An 18015-nucleotide genomic window follows, 5' to 3' on the forward strand; every position below is an offset into this window, starting at 1 on the left:
CAGTCAAATGACCTTCCGGATGAAGCCGCTGCGGCAGGGGCTGAGGCAGAGGCGGTTAGGAGTGATCAGGCAGGCAGGCGAGCAGTTAGGGATGATCAGGCAGGCAGGCAGGCAGGCAGAGGCGTTAGGGGCAATCAGGCAGACAGAGTGGTTAGGGGCGATGAGGCAGGCAGGCAGAGTGGTTAGGAGCCAGTAGTCCTGGATTGTGAGAGGGATGTCTAACTGCCGGTTTAGGCCCGATCCCTGTGGGCAGTCGGACATTCCCTGAGGGGTCCGAGATTGCAAGAGGGTGCAGGCCAGGCTGAGGGGACCCCCCTCCTCCGTGCACAAATTTCGTGCACTGGGCCTCTAGTATTATAATAACTATGCATGGTGTCAAGTGGGTACTAGACTTATCTGGGAGATCACTTTGTAAGATATATAAATGTATAACCACTATGCTGTACATCTGACACTAACATTGAATATCAACTGTAGTTGAAAAATAAAATAAAAGTAAACATACACATATGTGTAAAAAAACTATTTGAATATCCTCAAAAATATTTTAGAATTTTATATATCTTACAATTTAGAAATGTAGGTTTAGGAGAAATGTGGATTCAACTAATACAACCTTTAGAGTTGATTAAATGAATATAATCTCACATGCTATCTAGACATGAGGATAAACTGCCACTGACAGAACCTAAATCTATATCATCAATTATTTAAAATAGTTGCTTGTGCACCATCCCAGACCTACAGAATCCATTTCTCTTTCTCTCACCACCCCCCACCCCCTTTTTCTTCACTCAATTTCTGAGGGTAAATCCCAAGCATCTGTTTTGGGATGGAGACTGGGAGAGCCAAGCATGACAGAAAAAACACTTAAGATTGTGATGCCTAACCTTAAAGGAAGTTGAATTTAGATACATAAAACGGAGTCCATCACCATATAATAACATTTCTAACAACAGGATTTGCCTTAAATCAGATGCTTAAAACAGAAAAAGAAACTTAAAAATTATCCAGCAGAGGAGTAAATTATGGGTTAATGGCACTTAGCCTACCTTACAAAGATGTTACCTAGTCATTTAATTACCACCTAGGTTGAGTTTTTTGTATTGGTAAAAACACAAAGTAATTTTAACTTAAATTTAGGTCCCTAACTATAGCTTGAAACGCCTTCGCACCATGATATAAAACTGGACAGAAGGACATTGTGTGTGCACAGAGAAGACTGGTTGAAAGTTAGTTTTTCTAGCAAACTGGCCCATCCATATATTTTGCAAAGCTAGACAAACTGTATGATCAAGTTAATGTGTTATAAAATATTACTTCAAGCTCTAAATAGTCAATAAAATGTTTACAAATAATTTTCTCTAATAGCTATTTAATTTCTAGTAAAATATAATTAAGAAAAAATATTAAACTATCATTTAGCCAAAAGAAAAGGCAGCTGAAAACTCCTAATTCTTTTTATTTTTTTAATATATTTTTATTGATTTCAGAGAGGAAAGGAGGACAGACAGAAACATCAATGAGAGAGAATCATTGGTTGACTGCCTCCTGAATACCCCCTACTAGGGATCAAGCCTGAAAACCAGGCATGTGACCTGACCTCCTGATTCATAGGTTGATGCTCAACCACTGAGGCACACCAGACGGGTGCCCCTAATTCTTGATAGGCATAAAAATTATTCTGACAATCTAAAGGACATCAAAATGACCCTGGTAATTACTGCAATGATTTATTATTTTTATAAGTATGTGTTGTGGATTTCCAAAAATGAATCAGAAGGATCTTTAGATTGCAGTGGTAATATTTTTTAAACTGATATATAACTGCTTGGATATATAAAAACTGTTTGTTAGTAAAAAGAAATTATATACATTTAATATAATTATTCTTGTATTTCAAAAAGCTGTTATCAACTTAGCATCCTAAAATTGATGCAATCCTTTAAAAAAATTTTATTGATTTTTAGAGAGAGAGAGGAAGGGAGAAAGAAACATTGTTTTGTTGTTTTGCTTAATTATGCATTCATTGAGTCTTGTATGTGCTCTGACCAGGGATCAAACCCGCAACCTTGGCATATCATGACAATGCTCTAACCAACTGAGCTACCTGGCCGGAGCTTAAACTGATACAATCTTATGAGAGAGAAAGTAAGGTAAACATGAAAAAGATTAAGTACATGAATGCATCTCTATTGACAATGAGTTGGAATTTAAACTCAATCACTTCATCATGAAATACAAAGATAAGACCACCCGTGTTTTTCCTAACATAAGGTACATGACCGGGAAGTTATTATTAAAGCAATATCTTTTGTTCATTAGATCCCACATAAAAATGGGTTATTTCACTTAGCATAATACTTTCCAGGTCCATCCATGCTGTTGCAAAAGGTAAGATTTCCTTCTTTTTACTGCTGTGTAGTATTCCATTGTGTAAATGTACTACAGCTTTATATCCACTCATCTAGCTCAGCGATTTTCAACCTTTTTCATCTCATGGCTCACATAAACTATCATAATAGGTATAATTTTGATTCATTCACACTGGATGGCTAGTCTTTTTTTTCCCTCAATCTGGCAATCTAAGGGAAAAGAGGTAAGTGCCCCTAACTAAATAGTCAGGTGTTGCATGTTTTAAAAATTCTTTGGCATACCTGTGTGCTGTGGCACACTGTTGAAAATCACTGATCTAACTGATGGGCAATCTTGGCTATTGTAAATAATACTGCAATGAACATAGGGATGCATATACTTTCTTTTGAATTAGTGTTTCAGTTTTCTTCGGATATACCCAGAAGCGGAATCACTGGGTCATAAGGCAGTTCCATCTTTAATTTTTTGAGGTAATCCTTAATGTTTTAAAAGTTAGTATTTTCAATAGGCAGGGCAGAGGGAGTGGCAAGGAAGTCTTTTTTTTCTTGTGAATTTTCATTTTCATATAATTTCACACTTCTAAAAAGTAGCAAAAAATAATACACAGAGTTCCTTCGCCAAGCTTCTCCAACTGCTGTTATTGCTTCTGCTACTAAGACCCAACATTTATTCAGGTTAGTTATTTGCCAGGCACTGTAATACACAGATTATCTCATCTGATTCACATAATGCTCTAAAGTGAAGATTAACATCTTCATTTTTGAGAAAACTAAAAGACCAAAAAGGTTAAGTTGCAGGTCACAGCTAGCAAATGGAAGAGCAGGGATTTGAACCAAAGGCTATCTGATCCCAAAGTTTGTGTTCTCACCCACTAAGCCAGTGGTTCTCAACCTTCCTGATGCCGCGACCCTTTAATACAGTTCCTCGTGTTGTGGTGACCCCCAACCATAAAATTATTTTCGTTCAAAAGGATCTTTAGATTGTAAGGATCTTTTGATCCCTACTTCATAACTGTAATTTTGCTACTGTTATGCATCTTAATGTAAATATCTGATATGCAGGATGTATTTAGGCGACCCCTGTGAAAGGGTCATTCGACCCCCAAAGGGGTCACGACCCACAGGTTGAGAACCGCTGCATCTTGTCCAATTTTAGCACTTAATCATTTATTGTTTTAACCTAGTATCTTATTCCAAGTATAGGTCTTGCATCCAAAAAGAAATTTTAAATAATAAGGATTACACTTAAACATAAAAAACATATCCTATTTAACACTTTTCTTACTCTTACTCCAAGTTAAGACATTTCCTCTTAGTAAGAAACAGTTCCTTCTGAAACTTATGAAAAGCTTGTGACCTGTTTTAGGCAAATCTTCATCAATGCATCATTTCTAAGTTTTTTCCCCCTTTCTTTGAAGCTACTGCTGGCTTTAATCCACATGTAAAGATAGGACTTCATGCTTATTAGGTACACCTACTGATAGGCTTAGTAAAGCACAGAAGATAAACATGCCATTTTACATTTAATAACATTTTCTAGTTTTAAAACATACATAAGTATAAATTTATTTCCTTATGTTGAAAATAAAGTATGAAAATAGATCTGTAAGAAAATCAATGCAATAGCCTGCTTACCTTGCGAGCAAAATCCCCCTTCCCTTTACTGTAGGCTTTATTCTCAAGGAAATCATACACATAGTGAGCCAAAACTGGGAATGCTTTCATCATTTCAGGAGTTAATAGTAACTAACAGGAAAAAAGGGTAAAAATTTTAATTTTACATTTAAAAAAACAATTATGAGGTTAAAGTCATCAATAATTCTATGACTATTAACGTTAGGATATATACTATTCTCTCCATCTGCTATTTTGACTTTTAGTGCATCTAATATGAAAGTTGTCCAAATATATTTACTATTCCATTTTCAGGTTTTACAGATAATCCTAAAATCCACATTAGTAAATTATTATTTTACCCACATACTAATTTCAAATTTAACATTAATAGAAAGTACATTAAAAAATCCAGACAAAAACTTTTAAATGTTACCAAAAAAATACCGTTTTCACCAACAATATTTCATGATATAACCTATCACTCTAGCTTAATTCCTTCAATGAAACACGTTTTGACATACTGAGTTCATTAGCTATATTAAAATGAAAATCTATGGGCAAAAATAAACATAAACTTACCTGCAAATATGCATTAAGATCCTTTTTTCTCTTTTCTAAAAAATCCCTATCCATATTATTAAAAGTCTTTTTCCCAGGAAGCTTCAATATACTTGACAGATTTTCAAACTAGAAGATAAAATACATTCAATAATCTTAATTTTTAATAAAAAAGTATTTTCCTAGTAACAATTTCTCTATATATTAAAAGCATCTTGAAACAGATCATTTTGCAATGTATTTTATTAAGCAAAAATCAGAAAATAGAAAATTATTTTCCAAATATGTCCAAATCACAGTTCTTTTTTAAATTTATTTTAGTTTTCTCATCACCATTTATCCCCTCTATGCCTTCTTCCACCTCCACCCATCCCCTATCACCCCCACAACCATCACACTGTTGTTGTCCATGAGTTCCCTCTTTTTTTCTTTTTTGCTCAATCCCTCCACTCTCCCATCCCACCCCCATTCTCCCAGAGCTGTCTGCCTGGTCTCTAGTACGAGTCTGTCTCCATTTTGCTTGGAAATTTCTTAAATTCCACATATGAGTGAAATCATATGGTACTTGTCTTTCTCTGACTGGCTTATTTCACTTAGCATAATGTCCTCCAGGTCCATCCACGCTGTTGCAAAGGCAAACCACAGTTCTAATGTTATATATTAGAAAGTAATTTCAATAAAGAATGACAAACATGGACAGCTGATGAAGATGGGCGATATTCACATGGGGTGTCATTTTAATACTTTCTCTAATTTTGAGATTGTTCAAATTTTTTATAATAAAAATTTTTAAAAAATGTTATCTATAACAATCTTTTGACTTGTAAATAAAGTATTAGCAAATAACTTTTTAATGATCAAAGTTATGTGTTTCTGGCTTGTTAAAAAATCTTATAAAGAAATATTTTTATATTGATGACTTCAAATAAATTAATTCTTGTAATGGCTAATTATTAAGAGAAAAGGACATTTTTAAATATAGCTTACAGCTGTATTACAATTCTGTATATACACAGCTGGAGTACTACACTGATACTTTCCCTCCAACCACATGAAAAGTAAAGTGCTAGACTACTTAACACTTGGGTGCACCTTCAAAGTCCCAGCTACGCAGTACGCTGCTGTGCCTCACTGAAGCAGTTTTAACCACACTAGCTACTAACAAACATTTTAAGATGGAAGTCATTTAGCTAGTGATTGTGCCTGGCCAACAGCCTAGCATCTGAAACTTCAAGCAGCCTCATTGCTTTTCCCATGTGATACATATTCTGAAGTGAAACCATTTTCTAAAACCATTCTATGTTCAAAAACTCATTCATTTCTGGAGCAGAGATTAAAGAGAAGAGGAATGAAAAGGTGTAGGATAATTTTCATTCACAAACTGGAAGATTCTGATAAATTATTAAATGGAATGGCAAATCAGATGGTTGCTTGGAGCTATGTGAACAAGTTGATTGTATGTTACATATGAAAGGTAAAAGCAGTTATTTTGCCCTAGGCAAGATAGGGGGGGAAGTGGAGAGGCAATTTACAGGGGAGAAGTTATGCTGTAGTAATATTCATAAATTTGGCAATTCACAAAACTATTAGAATATGTCTTCCTTGGATATCAAATGGCCAATGGATTAAATTTTTTAATCACACCTAATAGATGTAAATTAAAGTTTTCAAGGAGTCCTAAAATATTTAATTTCCTGGAATATTACCTACATTATTTTAAACTATGGACTCAATTTTACAGAACGCAGTTTACTCTGGCATTACCAACATGGTATGGACTGAACTGTAGTTCCCCAACATGAAGCCCTAACCTCCAGTGCATCAGAATGTGATTATGTGTGAAGAAAGAGCCTTTAGAGAGGTGATAAAATTAAAACAAGTTCTTAGGGCGGGTCCTTATCTAATCTGGCTGTTGTGCTTCTAAGAGGATGAAATTTGGACCTACAAAATGCCACCAGGAATGAGAGTCCACAAAGAAGAGGCCATGTGAGGACACAATGAGAAAGGCAGTCACTGAAAGCCAAAAAGAGGCGCCTCAGGGATAGATAAGCCCAAAACTGAGATCTGGCCTTCCACCTCCAGAATGTAAACATGAGAAAATAAGTGTCTGTTGTTTAAGCCACCCATATTGTAGTATTTCGTTATGATGAAATACACCACGGGAATATAACAGTATCCAAGAAAACAATTTATTTCAGAAACTTTAAAGTATTAAACATTATTAATAAAAAGAAAAAAATAAATGTTACAATAACAGTTATTTTCTTAAAGTCTAAATTATCAAACTCCTTTTAAAATTATCTGTCTGGAACAGAGGCATTGATGATTAATAGCTTTTTAAAGTATTATTATAAAAGGAAAAAATGGGAAAATTTTATACTTCATATTGACTTATTATAAACTTGGTATTTGAAAGATTATTTATAAGTACAAGGTAGGCCATTCCTGAAAAGTAATATAATTCTATGCCAAAAATTCATAAAAATATTTTAAAGGCATGTAAAAGAAATTGGAAATTTTCCTAAAGAACTCACAATAATAATAAAGAGTATTACAATGCTCACAAAAAACTCAAATACTATATGTAAATCAAAGACATTCCAAAATCAAAGATTTTATTTTTCTACATCGAATATGTCAGGTTTAGATTCCAGACACATTACTGGAAAATTTAAAAAACATTCTTGAAATTTTATATCAGGATTCAAAATGTGTTTATATCCAGGCACAAATATACATTTACTCAGTTACTTTAATACATACTTAATATCTTTTAAATCACTACTTTTATTTATACTTAGTTACAGTTCACCCAATGAAAAAGACATGCATAGTATCTACTGGAATATAAACTCCTAGAGGCAAGGACCTGTCTTGTTCACAATGATATTTGCAGCATTGAGAACTGCGCCAGGCATATAAGAAAAGCTCAATAAATATTTGTTAAATAAATGAATGGGGAGTTCAGCCCATTTCTAAAATAATATGACATTTAACATTTTAATGATTTCCTTTTATTTTTATACATCTTTATTCATAAAGATGTACTCAACATGAACAGAAAAAGCAAACATGTCCAAAGTTATTAATTTCATCTAAATCTAACTCAAAATAGTCTTTTTAATATGGGCTTCTGGAGTCAACACTAACCTGTTTTTAATCATTTTTAAATTATTAGTAGTTTATCTCACTCTCATTAAAAAAATATTTTAATGAGATTACCAATGCCAACCATTTTCCCTCTACTCTCTTAAATGAAAAAGGCATTTTCTGATTACTAAACTAGTACAATGTCATTTCAAAGCTTTAGTCCACCCAATCAAATGTCACCATTAATTAGTATAATTTGTATTGGCTTAATACTAGTTGTATATTTATAAGCCTTGAATGAAATCGAAGACTCTCAAGAGTTAAAATAAATTTCATAGATCATCTACTCCATTCATCTGGTGATAGTTTATTTTCTTCTAAATTAAGGATAAGAAAAAATATTTAATAAAAAGTAGAACAGAAATAATTTATGTTTGTTATCTTTAAGAGTCCTTATATTTCTATAAAACAAGAAAGTTGTATTTAATACAAATTTGGTTAATGTTAAATTTAATTTAGGTTATGGTTCTTAAAATAATGCAATGGATCAAAGACTTAACTGTTAAACTATTAAATAAGGATGTCATCTAAAATGACTATAGCTCTGAAAATCAAAAAATATTCTACAGTGATCTCCTTCCTTACTTTAAACCAAACTCAAATACCTCTGATAATCCCGCGCGCGCACACACACAAACACACAAACACACACACACACACACACACACACACACACGACTCAAAGTGAGAAATACACACTCATTTTAATTTCCCAAGGTATACCATTAATATTTTGTCTAGTCCACAGTGGTTATGATTAGTTAAAGTCTGATTTATTGGTTAAATGTTCAAAATCATTCTAACGTTTACACTGATTATACACAAATTCTTACTTTGTTTTATTTCATTGGCTTTGGTCAATACCTTAACATCCTCAGAACTATTTAGAATTAAACATTGAATCAGGAAACAATTTAAAGCACACACTTTAAAACCTCGTTACCTGTTCAGTGATTCTCATGTGGAAGTCATGGAAGTCACTGTAACGACGATAGGTTTTCCACATCTCCTCACTGTTTAGATTGCGTCGGTGCACAGTGATGGCATACAATGCATATGTCTTGCCATGATCATTACAAACGCCTGCCACAGCATATGGGTCATAGTCAGCATATACTAGTTATTTAAAACAAAATGAAGAGGAACAAAAGACACAAAAAAGGAGGAAGATGAAGAACAAAAACAAAAAGGACAACATGAAATGAAGAATTTGAAATGACAGACTGAGACAAAAGGATGTCACCAGGGGATAAAATAGAATCCCATCATCTGTACTCGCACCCATAAGGTATTATATATGACTAGAGGCCCAGTGCACAATATTCGTGCACGGGTGGGGTCCCTAGGCCTGGCTGGTGATCAGGGCCTATCGGGGCCATCTCTCCCAGTCCGATTGGGGCCTGGCCAGCCGGGGCCTGCTGGCTGTTGGACAGGGCCTGGGGGCCTACCAACTGCTGGACAGGGCCTGGGGGCCTGACGGACAGGATCTGCCAGTTGGAACCGGCAGGATGGGGTGAGGGACTGTGGGAGGTTGGCTGTGGGAGTGCACTGACCACCAGGGGGCAGCCCAGCATTGAGTGTCTGTGCGCATCATAGCAACTGGTTGACTGGTCGTTCCGGTCGCTTAAGGCTTTTATATATATAGATGGCTACATTGCAAAACAAGCTACAAGTTTATGATGACATGACCAACCATGACCAACCACACAACCAACCACACAGTAATGTCTACTTTGAACAATCTCCCCAAGGACTTTTACCTAAATTATAGTTAGGATACCACAATACAACTTCACAGCACAGCATTAGAGCCTGAAATTTAATAGAGGAAAAATAACAGAAACAAAATAATAACCTTTTGTACTAGCCTTCACTATTTAGTTATATTTCAATTAAAATCTCCTCAGCTAAACAGAAAGCAAAAGCAATGGAATAAGACTTATCTGCTATTTTGGCAACTCATTTCTAATCAACAATTCACAAGTGTAGTTATTTTGGAGACTTTTTAAAGGCATTTTCCTACTAATTTCCTACAAACTATCCAAGTCCAGTAGTCTTTAAAATCAAAACCTGTTCACATTTTGTACTAATCTTATGAAAAGAGATGCCTTTTTAATCCTTTTCTTTGTATTTCCTAGTTTCCACTTTCTTATTTCTCTGCATTGTATTCTCTTCTAGATTATTTCTTGAGGTCTCCAAAAAGTTTACTGAGTCTCTACTCATCTGTATTAGTCTTATTCCATTCATTGACCTTAATTCCAATCACTGAATTTTAATTTCTATAATTTACTTGGTTCTTATTTCATCGTGTTGTATTCTTATCTCTACGAATATTTTATATATACTCTCAGGCTAGGAGATGCTGTGGCACACAATCACTTGAGGATAGATGAATCTAGACATACCTATGTTGGGATATAAGATATAATTTGACAAAATATAAAACTGGAGAAAGGCTGGTTATGTTGCTCTCAGGAGCTTAAACTGTAGGTAACACTATATTTCACTGCTCTCCTCTTCCGATCATCCTTCTCTCAGAGACCTATGCATAACAAACTGCCATACACTTTTTCATCATGTGAGAACCGGCCCTCAATAGCATGTAAATAAGGGAATGGCTTTATCTATTGTGTTTTAAGAGGTTTGGGAAAGGAAAATAGAAAACAGAGGTCAATTAAGCAGCAAACCATAACCAGTTAGGAGTTAATAACAGCAAGGAGAATAGCAAGGAATAGAAAAAGAAAGAGAAATGTAAGGAAGCATTCTACAAAAGAATAATCAGATTTATCACAAATTAATAGGCACAGAGATCATGGCCGGGATGTTTGCACCATAGGAAAAACAATGAGGTTATTATAAAAGAAGCACAGAAGACAGAAGGTAATTTGGTTTTAAAGAAGATAAATGAGGTTACATATATATTGATTTTGGGATGATGGTGAGATATTACAGTGGAAATAGGTTTTGTTTTCATTAGGACCATGTTACTCATAGCAGGTGATGTGCAAACTGTCGTTAATCTATAGCCAGATAAAAATGTAGGACCAGAATATAAATCAATCTCATCACTAAGCATATTGCTTAATTTAGCCAATATTTTTTAAAGCAAGATTTCGCAATGAAGGAAGCAGTAAGCACTTGTCTATGGACCACTCTTCGAGTAGCACTACACTAGACCAGGGGTCCTCAAACTACGGCCCGAGGGCCACATGCAAATACAAATATTGTATTTGTTCCTGTTTTGTTTTTTTACTTCAAAATAAGATATGTGCAGTGTGCATAGGAATTTGTTCATAGTTTTTTTTTTAAACTATAGTCCGGCCCTCCAACGGTCTGAGGGACAGTGAACTGGCCCCCTGTTTAAAAAGTTTGAGGACCCCTGCACTAGACTGTCAGTTCTTCCTATAATAAAGATGTTAAGAGTGTGAAGATCTAGATTCAGAGAGACTCAGGAGGCCAATCTATATATATAAAAGCCCAGCGGCCAGAACGGCAAAACAACCAGAACGACCAGTGGCTATGACGCGCACTGTGGCAGCCAACAAGCCTGATCCGGGCCCCTATTGTCCACGCCCGCACTCCAGCCGGCCCTGCCCCTGATCTGCCCCCAACACCCCGATCAGGGGCGGGGCCGACCGTCAACCGCCCCCAGCCCCTCTCCCCGGATGCCCGCGGCCCCTCCCCACCGCCAGCCTGGCCCAATGGGCCCCAATTGGGGCGGGCCAGCTGGACCACACTCAGGCCTCTAGTTGATAGAATAAATATTTATAGAACAAGCACTAATATAAAATCCCCATCATGTTATTACTATTGTAATGAGTTCATTAGTCCTATAATAACCCTATGAGGTAAGCATTACTGATTATTAGTATTATTATCCTATTTTACATATAATAAAATTGAAGAACAGAAGATAAAGAACCCACCCAATTTCACCCAAGTATTAAGTGGCAAAGCTCGGGTTTCAACCCAAGCAATCTGGATAAAAAGTTGTGCTCCTAACTACTATGTATGCTGCTTCTTTAGTATTTAAATGTTTCTGACAAGAATAACAATTTATTAAAAATGCTTAGCATTGTGCTTCCTACAAGAAGCTAATAAATACTTGCTGAATAAATGGACAATGCAGCTGGAAAATCAGAACTCTCAGAGAAGAGAAAGATCCACAAAAGAAATATGGGCATGAGCATCTTCCTCTAGCCATGAAAGCTTAAGGTCTTCAAGGAAGAAGTAAAAGCACAAATACTAAATGTCTGCACTTTAACAAAGGCTTTCATATTTGGAAGACAAGCCAACCAAGAAAATAGAGGTTTATAAAATAATTTAAAATTTGAATGAAGGAAAAGGTGGGACAACTCTAGCAAAAGCTAGAAAGAAAAGCAACCTGGTTTTATTGACAAGGTTTTTATCTAAGACCTTTAAGAGCAAAGTAATGTGTACACCAACTACATGTAAAAAAAAAGGAACTGGGACAGAAATTATAGATAAGTTATTACAGAAATTTAGCAGAGAACAGAATGCAAAATGAGATTCCAGCTCCAGTAAAAACAAAAGAAAACAGATTTAAAAAAATAATGCCAGTTATTTTTTAAACTGCACTTATACTATAAATTTCATTTCAGTATCTAAAATGTAAGCATTAAATTGAACTGAGATTTATATCTCAGTATGTCTATACTTTAATATGCAATCTATCACGATACTCCTATATTCTAGGACCAGGGAGAGACCACATAAGAAAATGTCATTATCTACTACTTACTGACTTTATCTAATAACCTAATGGCAATGATGAATACTGATTTTTTTCTCAGTTCACTAACCATATTGCTGATTGAGACACAAAATCTTAGAGGTTTCTCACCTAATCCAAGCATGTCTTGAACCTCTGTAAACTCCTATACCTCTAAAAGCTTCATTTATTCAGTTATCTAATTGGCTTTGTATTCATGAAAACAAATTTTGAACTAAAATCTGTCTCCCAAATGATTTAATGAGAATTATGCGGACAAATATCAGCTAGATGCAAACAAGAAGAGAGAAAGATTGGTTCGAGTTTATTAGCAATGACAAAATACTTAGAATTTGAGCTTTTTAAAATGTTAACAGTGACAACCTTACAGAAAGAAAATACCTATATACACAAGTAAGTAAATTTCAAAGAATTTAATGAGGAACATGCTGCAGGGGAAAAATTAACTTAAAAATATGACTATCGAAGAATGGTTTATAAAAATAAATGTGGAAAATAATGTAAGGGTAATAATAATCAAATTTTTAAGTCTCTTACCTGTGTCTGAAATGTAAGCATGAAGTTGTATTAAATCATCAGAAGATACATTTGAAAGGTCATCTAAAGACTTGGGGGAGAGAGGGAATCAAAAAACAAGATTTTAATTACATAGGAAAAAAGTGTTAAAGAATTCCACATCACATATGCATTACTCACCTTTGCCCCATATAATCTTTATAGTATTTGTATACCCACCCCTGCAACAATAATCCTCACTTTTACACCAACAGGAAAAAGAAAAGCCAAGATTAAGAAACTATAAAACAAAGTAATTTAGAAATACTATTAATCCATCAGATTATTTCTTCCTTCATTGCTTGTCCATATGCTAAAATTTGCTACCTCTCAGTTATAGTCAATACACGGCAAGAAAAAATGTGGATAAAAATAAGTGGACATATTTTAATTAAATGTTTTGATTTTTTAAAATGTTGAGATATACTATAGACAACTGTATTATTTAACTGCACTTTTGTTAATTTAAAAATAATTTTAGTTAATTTAGATTCTTTATAAAATAAAATAAAGGCACCTACGTCACAGGATTATGTGAGGATTAAATGAGAAGACATGTAAAATATTTAGAAGACTGCCTAACCCAAAAAATGTTAACTATTATTATGATTATGTATTAAATGGACTGAATCCATAGTCCAAGATTTTAAATAATTAATTTTCAAAATTAATTTCACAAACAAAAATTATTACTAATTGATCAAGATCTTTTATAACTATGGCTTTTGGGTCTAAATTTAAAATTATATATATGTGTGTGTGTGTGTGTGTGTGTGTGTGTATATATATATATATATATGTATATATATATATATATTTACTTATAGTCTCCACACAGAGAAAAGAAAATAATCATATAATGAAGACAGACTGTACAGAAAAGAGTTAATAGAGCAGGGTTCAAACTGCGTGAGACTGCTTGCAATCTTGGCCCTTGGATGGCATCTGGGAATTTGATTTAGGGAAGGTTCCTGCCATTCCCTAACTGCTAAGAGTGGCTCACACTACCTGAGTTGTTTATACAAGGATGTGGTTTATCCTGAACACCTGCTTTCCTTCTGAAAATCTGGAATTTTGGCATATGCTAGGCAGAGTGTGCGTGTATGACCTGCCTCCAATAAAAACCCTAGGCACTTAGTTTGGTAGCTTTCCTAGTGGCAGCATTTCACCTGTGCTGTCACATTCATCATGGGGGAATTAAGTTTGTGCCATGGGATTTCCATGGGAAAGGATTCTTGGTAATTTGTGCCGGGTTTACTCTAGGCTTTACTCCATGTAACTTTTCCCTTTGCTGATTTTGCTTTATATCGTTTCGCTATACAGACAGTCCTCGGGTTACATCAGACTCGACGTATGTCGCTTCGTGGTTACGTTGCCATCTCCCATTTATTTATATATAAAAAAAGTTCCGTCATTTTGACGTATGTACATATGTGCTTTATGTTTTTTATTATTTATTTACCACAAGTAAAGGTCAAGAATTGTTATCTTTCTTTTAAATTTTTTTTACTGTTTCACTTCATTACTGCTGTGTATGTGCTCCATGTGAGTGATGTAGGTGCTTATGTAGGTGGGTTCCAACTTACGGCGAAAATCGCCTTACGCCGCGCCGCCATAGGAATGGATCTCCCACGTAACCCAAGGACCTACTGTCATAAATCCTAGCCATGAGTATGACTATGTCGTGGTCTGTGACACCTCTTAGTAAATCACTGGTCATAGGAGTGGTGCTGGGGACCTCTGACACACAAACATATGATTCTGACATACTTTACACTTCAATAACCAAATGAACTGAATGAACTTTGAAGTCCTAATGTGATATTACCAATTATTACTAAAAGAGTCACCTAAATGATTAGAATGCGCCATACCGATGATATAAAACCATTTAAATTAAGGCAAGTGCACTCTAAGACAGCCAAAAGTGTATCTACTAAAGACCGATCATTAAGAGAGGCAAATGTGATAAATCCATACAGATATCACTGCACTCCCCTGGTCAAGTCAAGTGGGAGGATCATCAAATTAAATCAGGTCTAGTCCAGTTTCACCACTGATACCATAAGAGACTTTAACCATATCACCCAGTCTCTCCTGAATCTACTTTTCCCAATAATATAATGCCAGCTCTAAACTCTGTCAGGATAGAATATGAATGAAAATACTTTAAAAAGAAATAGGGTTTATTTTTAAGTGCTCATATGACCTATAATAAAATATTGCAGTAGAAATGGCACAATCTTTGCTTTAATATTACCCTTATATGAAAGAGAAAAGACGCAGAGGAAACAGAGTATTCTACAAAATTTAGATTATCTATGCTATCTTCAAATTACAAACCAGCACAGGGAACATAAAACAACCAAGTTTTCACCCTGGCTGGTGTGGCTCAGGGAATAGAGTGTTGGCCTGCACACCTAAGGGTCCCAGTTCAACTCCTGGTCAAAAGCACATACCTGGGTTGCAGGTTCCATCCCCAACCTGGTCCGTGCATGTACAGAAGGCAACCAATCCATGTGTCTCTCTCACATCGATGCTTCTCTCTCTGTTTCTCTCTCTCTCCCCCTCCCTCCCTTCCACTCTCTTTAAAACCAACAAAAGGTTTTGTTATATTGGAAACTTATTCTATATAATGAAAATTTTGCTAACATTTTCTTCCTGCTCTGGGAGCTATTCCTTTTTGTTATAAAGCTATAGAATATAACAAGTAAATGATAATGATACTAAATGATTTAGGAGAACATTTTAAATGTTACAAAATATCTGACATAACACTCTGGCTGATTTGCTGCAATATTTTGTTGAAGGTTATACTTTGCATGGCAATAGAGCAGTTACTCAGTGAGGTTATTTTAGAAATAAGTGTATAGTATAGAAAACAACATAAGATAATGGACCTCTTTACCACTTAGCTATTGCAAAAAGTCTGAGAGAAAGTTATGTAGGTGGAAGGAAAAACCAAGCAATCTCCCGGGACACCCTGCAAACTCTGAGCTGAAACTTCAGAGAACACTAATATTTCTTCCTACTAGCATTTTATGAATTAAATTATTCAATGGAAATACTATAAAAGAACTGAAATGTTCATTACTTCACAGCTCACCTTGTATAACATGAAACATCAATGACAGCTCATATGCTAAAAACCTGTCATTCTTAAACCTATAATCATAGAATACTTGCCTAATTCACTATAAAACTCTCTACAATTAAAAAAATTTACAACCACCTGAATTTGTTATAGTGTAGACTTTAAGAAATATCTAGAAGTTTTCAGGTGTCCCAACTAGTTTTATATTTCTTTTCTAAATACAAAAGAAGAAAACTAATTCCAATGTAAATTATTTATGTCACAAATTTACTACCTATCATTGTACTAAGCAGAGTAATTTAAAAATACTAAATGAAAATAAGTTTCATTTTAAAATTCTAATTCACAGATGTCTTATATCTGAGTTTAACATTTCTTTAAAAGTACAATTTCCTATAACACTAATGGATGATTTGGGGGCTTCTAAATATATTATTCATTTTCATGTTAAAGCTCATATTATTTTCAAGCCACTTTAATAATTAAGTACCCAGAATAGTACGTACCAAATTTATGCTTCCTGTAGGAGACCCATTAAAAGATTCTGTGGGAAAGAAAATTCAACTTAGTATACAGTAAAAGACTTTTGAAACTGTTGCTTTATCTAAGATTCAAACACCAAGAATGAAAGTTAGCCAAGCCAAAGACATAACAGAAGATGAAAGAAATCTGTCATATACTAATCCCAAACACCTGTTCCCCTAAGCCCCATGGTTTTCCCAGCCAGGAATTTCAGTGAAAAAAAAAATATATATATATATACATATATATACACACACACATACACATACACACACATATACATATACATACATACACTAGAGGCCCAGTGTATGAAATTCGTGCATGGTGGTGGGGGTGGGGGAGTCCCCTCACCCCAGCCTGCACCCTCTCCGATCCTGGATACCTTGGGGGATGTCCAACTGCCAGCAGTCAGACAGCCTTCTCACAATCCTGGATCGCTGGCTCCTAATCGCTCACCTGCTTGCCTGCCTGGCCGCAATTGACTCGGTGTGCCGGCCTTATCGCCCCTAACTGCCCCCCCCAACCCCCGCTGGCTTGGTTGCCCCTAACTGCCCCCCTGCTGCTGGCCAGGTCACCCCCAACTGCCCACTCCCTGCCGGCCTGGTAGCTCCCAACTGCCCCCCCCCACCGGCCTGGTCACCCCTTACTGCCCTCCCTGCGGGCCTGGTTGCCCCAACTTCCCACCCCTGCTGGCCTGGTCGCCCTCAACTGCCCCCCCTGCCAGCCTGGTCACCCCTCATGGCCCCCCCGCTGGCCTGGTCGCCCCACGCAGCCTGCTATTCAGTCGTTTGATTGTCCCTCACTAATCCCCCTGCCGGCCTGGTTGTAGGAAGCCATCTTGTGAGGGCATAAGGGTTAATTTGCATATTACCTCTTTATTATATAGGATACAAGGTGGGACAAAAATAGGTTTACAATTATTCATATTGAAGATAATACAATTAATAATAATGTAAGAATAAACATGTTTTGTGTATTCAAAGCTGTAAACTTACTTCTGCACCACTCTGTATGTACCTAAGCTGGCTACACACTCACACACACACACACACAGGCATTCATGTACAGAGAGAGCAACTATTAAATTATTTTATCCTCATAGTGTGGTATTAAGTTGCCTAATACAATATAAACATGAGGAAAATATAGCAGACTGAGTGTTCGATATGTGAGAAGTATTTTGTTATTTCTGTTTCTCTGGATTAAGAAATATTACAAATAAAATTATTCTTTAGTGTGAAGAACAGACTGATTTTTAACATAACTTTAAGTATACTTATCTTGGTAGATTTGGTTCAAAAACATTATAAGTCTAGATTTTTAAACCACTGTAAATAATAGAACAAAATATATGTAAAACTCCATATGCAATGCCACTTAATTAAAAA

At 35.5% G+C, this 18015-nt stretch overlaps 1 protein-coding gene across 4 annotated transcripts in view; it reads right to left on the bottom strand.

Moving 5' to 3' along the window:
* SNX13 (sorting nexin 13) overlaps positions 1-18015 on the bottom strand; it is a 93268-nt gene that overhangs the window by 15346 nt on the left and 59907 nt on the right. For 2 of the 4 annotated variants that reach the window (XM_023750774.1, XM_023750772.1), the window contains 5 exons: positions 16609-16646; positions 12991-13060; positions 8644-8783; positions 4572-4679; positions 4011-4121 (listed from right to left, as the gene is read on the bottom strand). In XM_023750774.1, the coding sequence (XP_023606542.1) occupies positions 4011-4121; positions 4572-4679; positions 8644-8783; positions 12991-13060; positions 16609-16646 (467 nt within the window). Of the gene's footprint in view, positions 1-4010; positions 4122-4571; positions 4680-8643; positions 8817-12990; positions 13061-16608; positions 16647-18015 lie in introns of all 4 variants that reach the window. The other 2 variants (XM_023750771.1, XM_023750773.1) reach the window with 1 other exon arrangement.

Source organism: Myotis lucifugus, unplaced genomic scaffold (assembly GCF_000147115.1).
Source record: "Myotis lucifugus unplaced genomic scaffold, Myoluc2.0 scaffold_15, whole genome shotgun sequence".
Classification (NCBI taxonomy): domain Eukaryota; kingdom Metazoa; phylum Chordata; class Mammalia; order Chiroptera; family Vespertilionidae; genus Myotis; species Myotis lucifugus.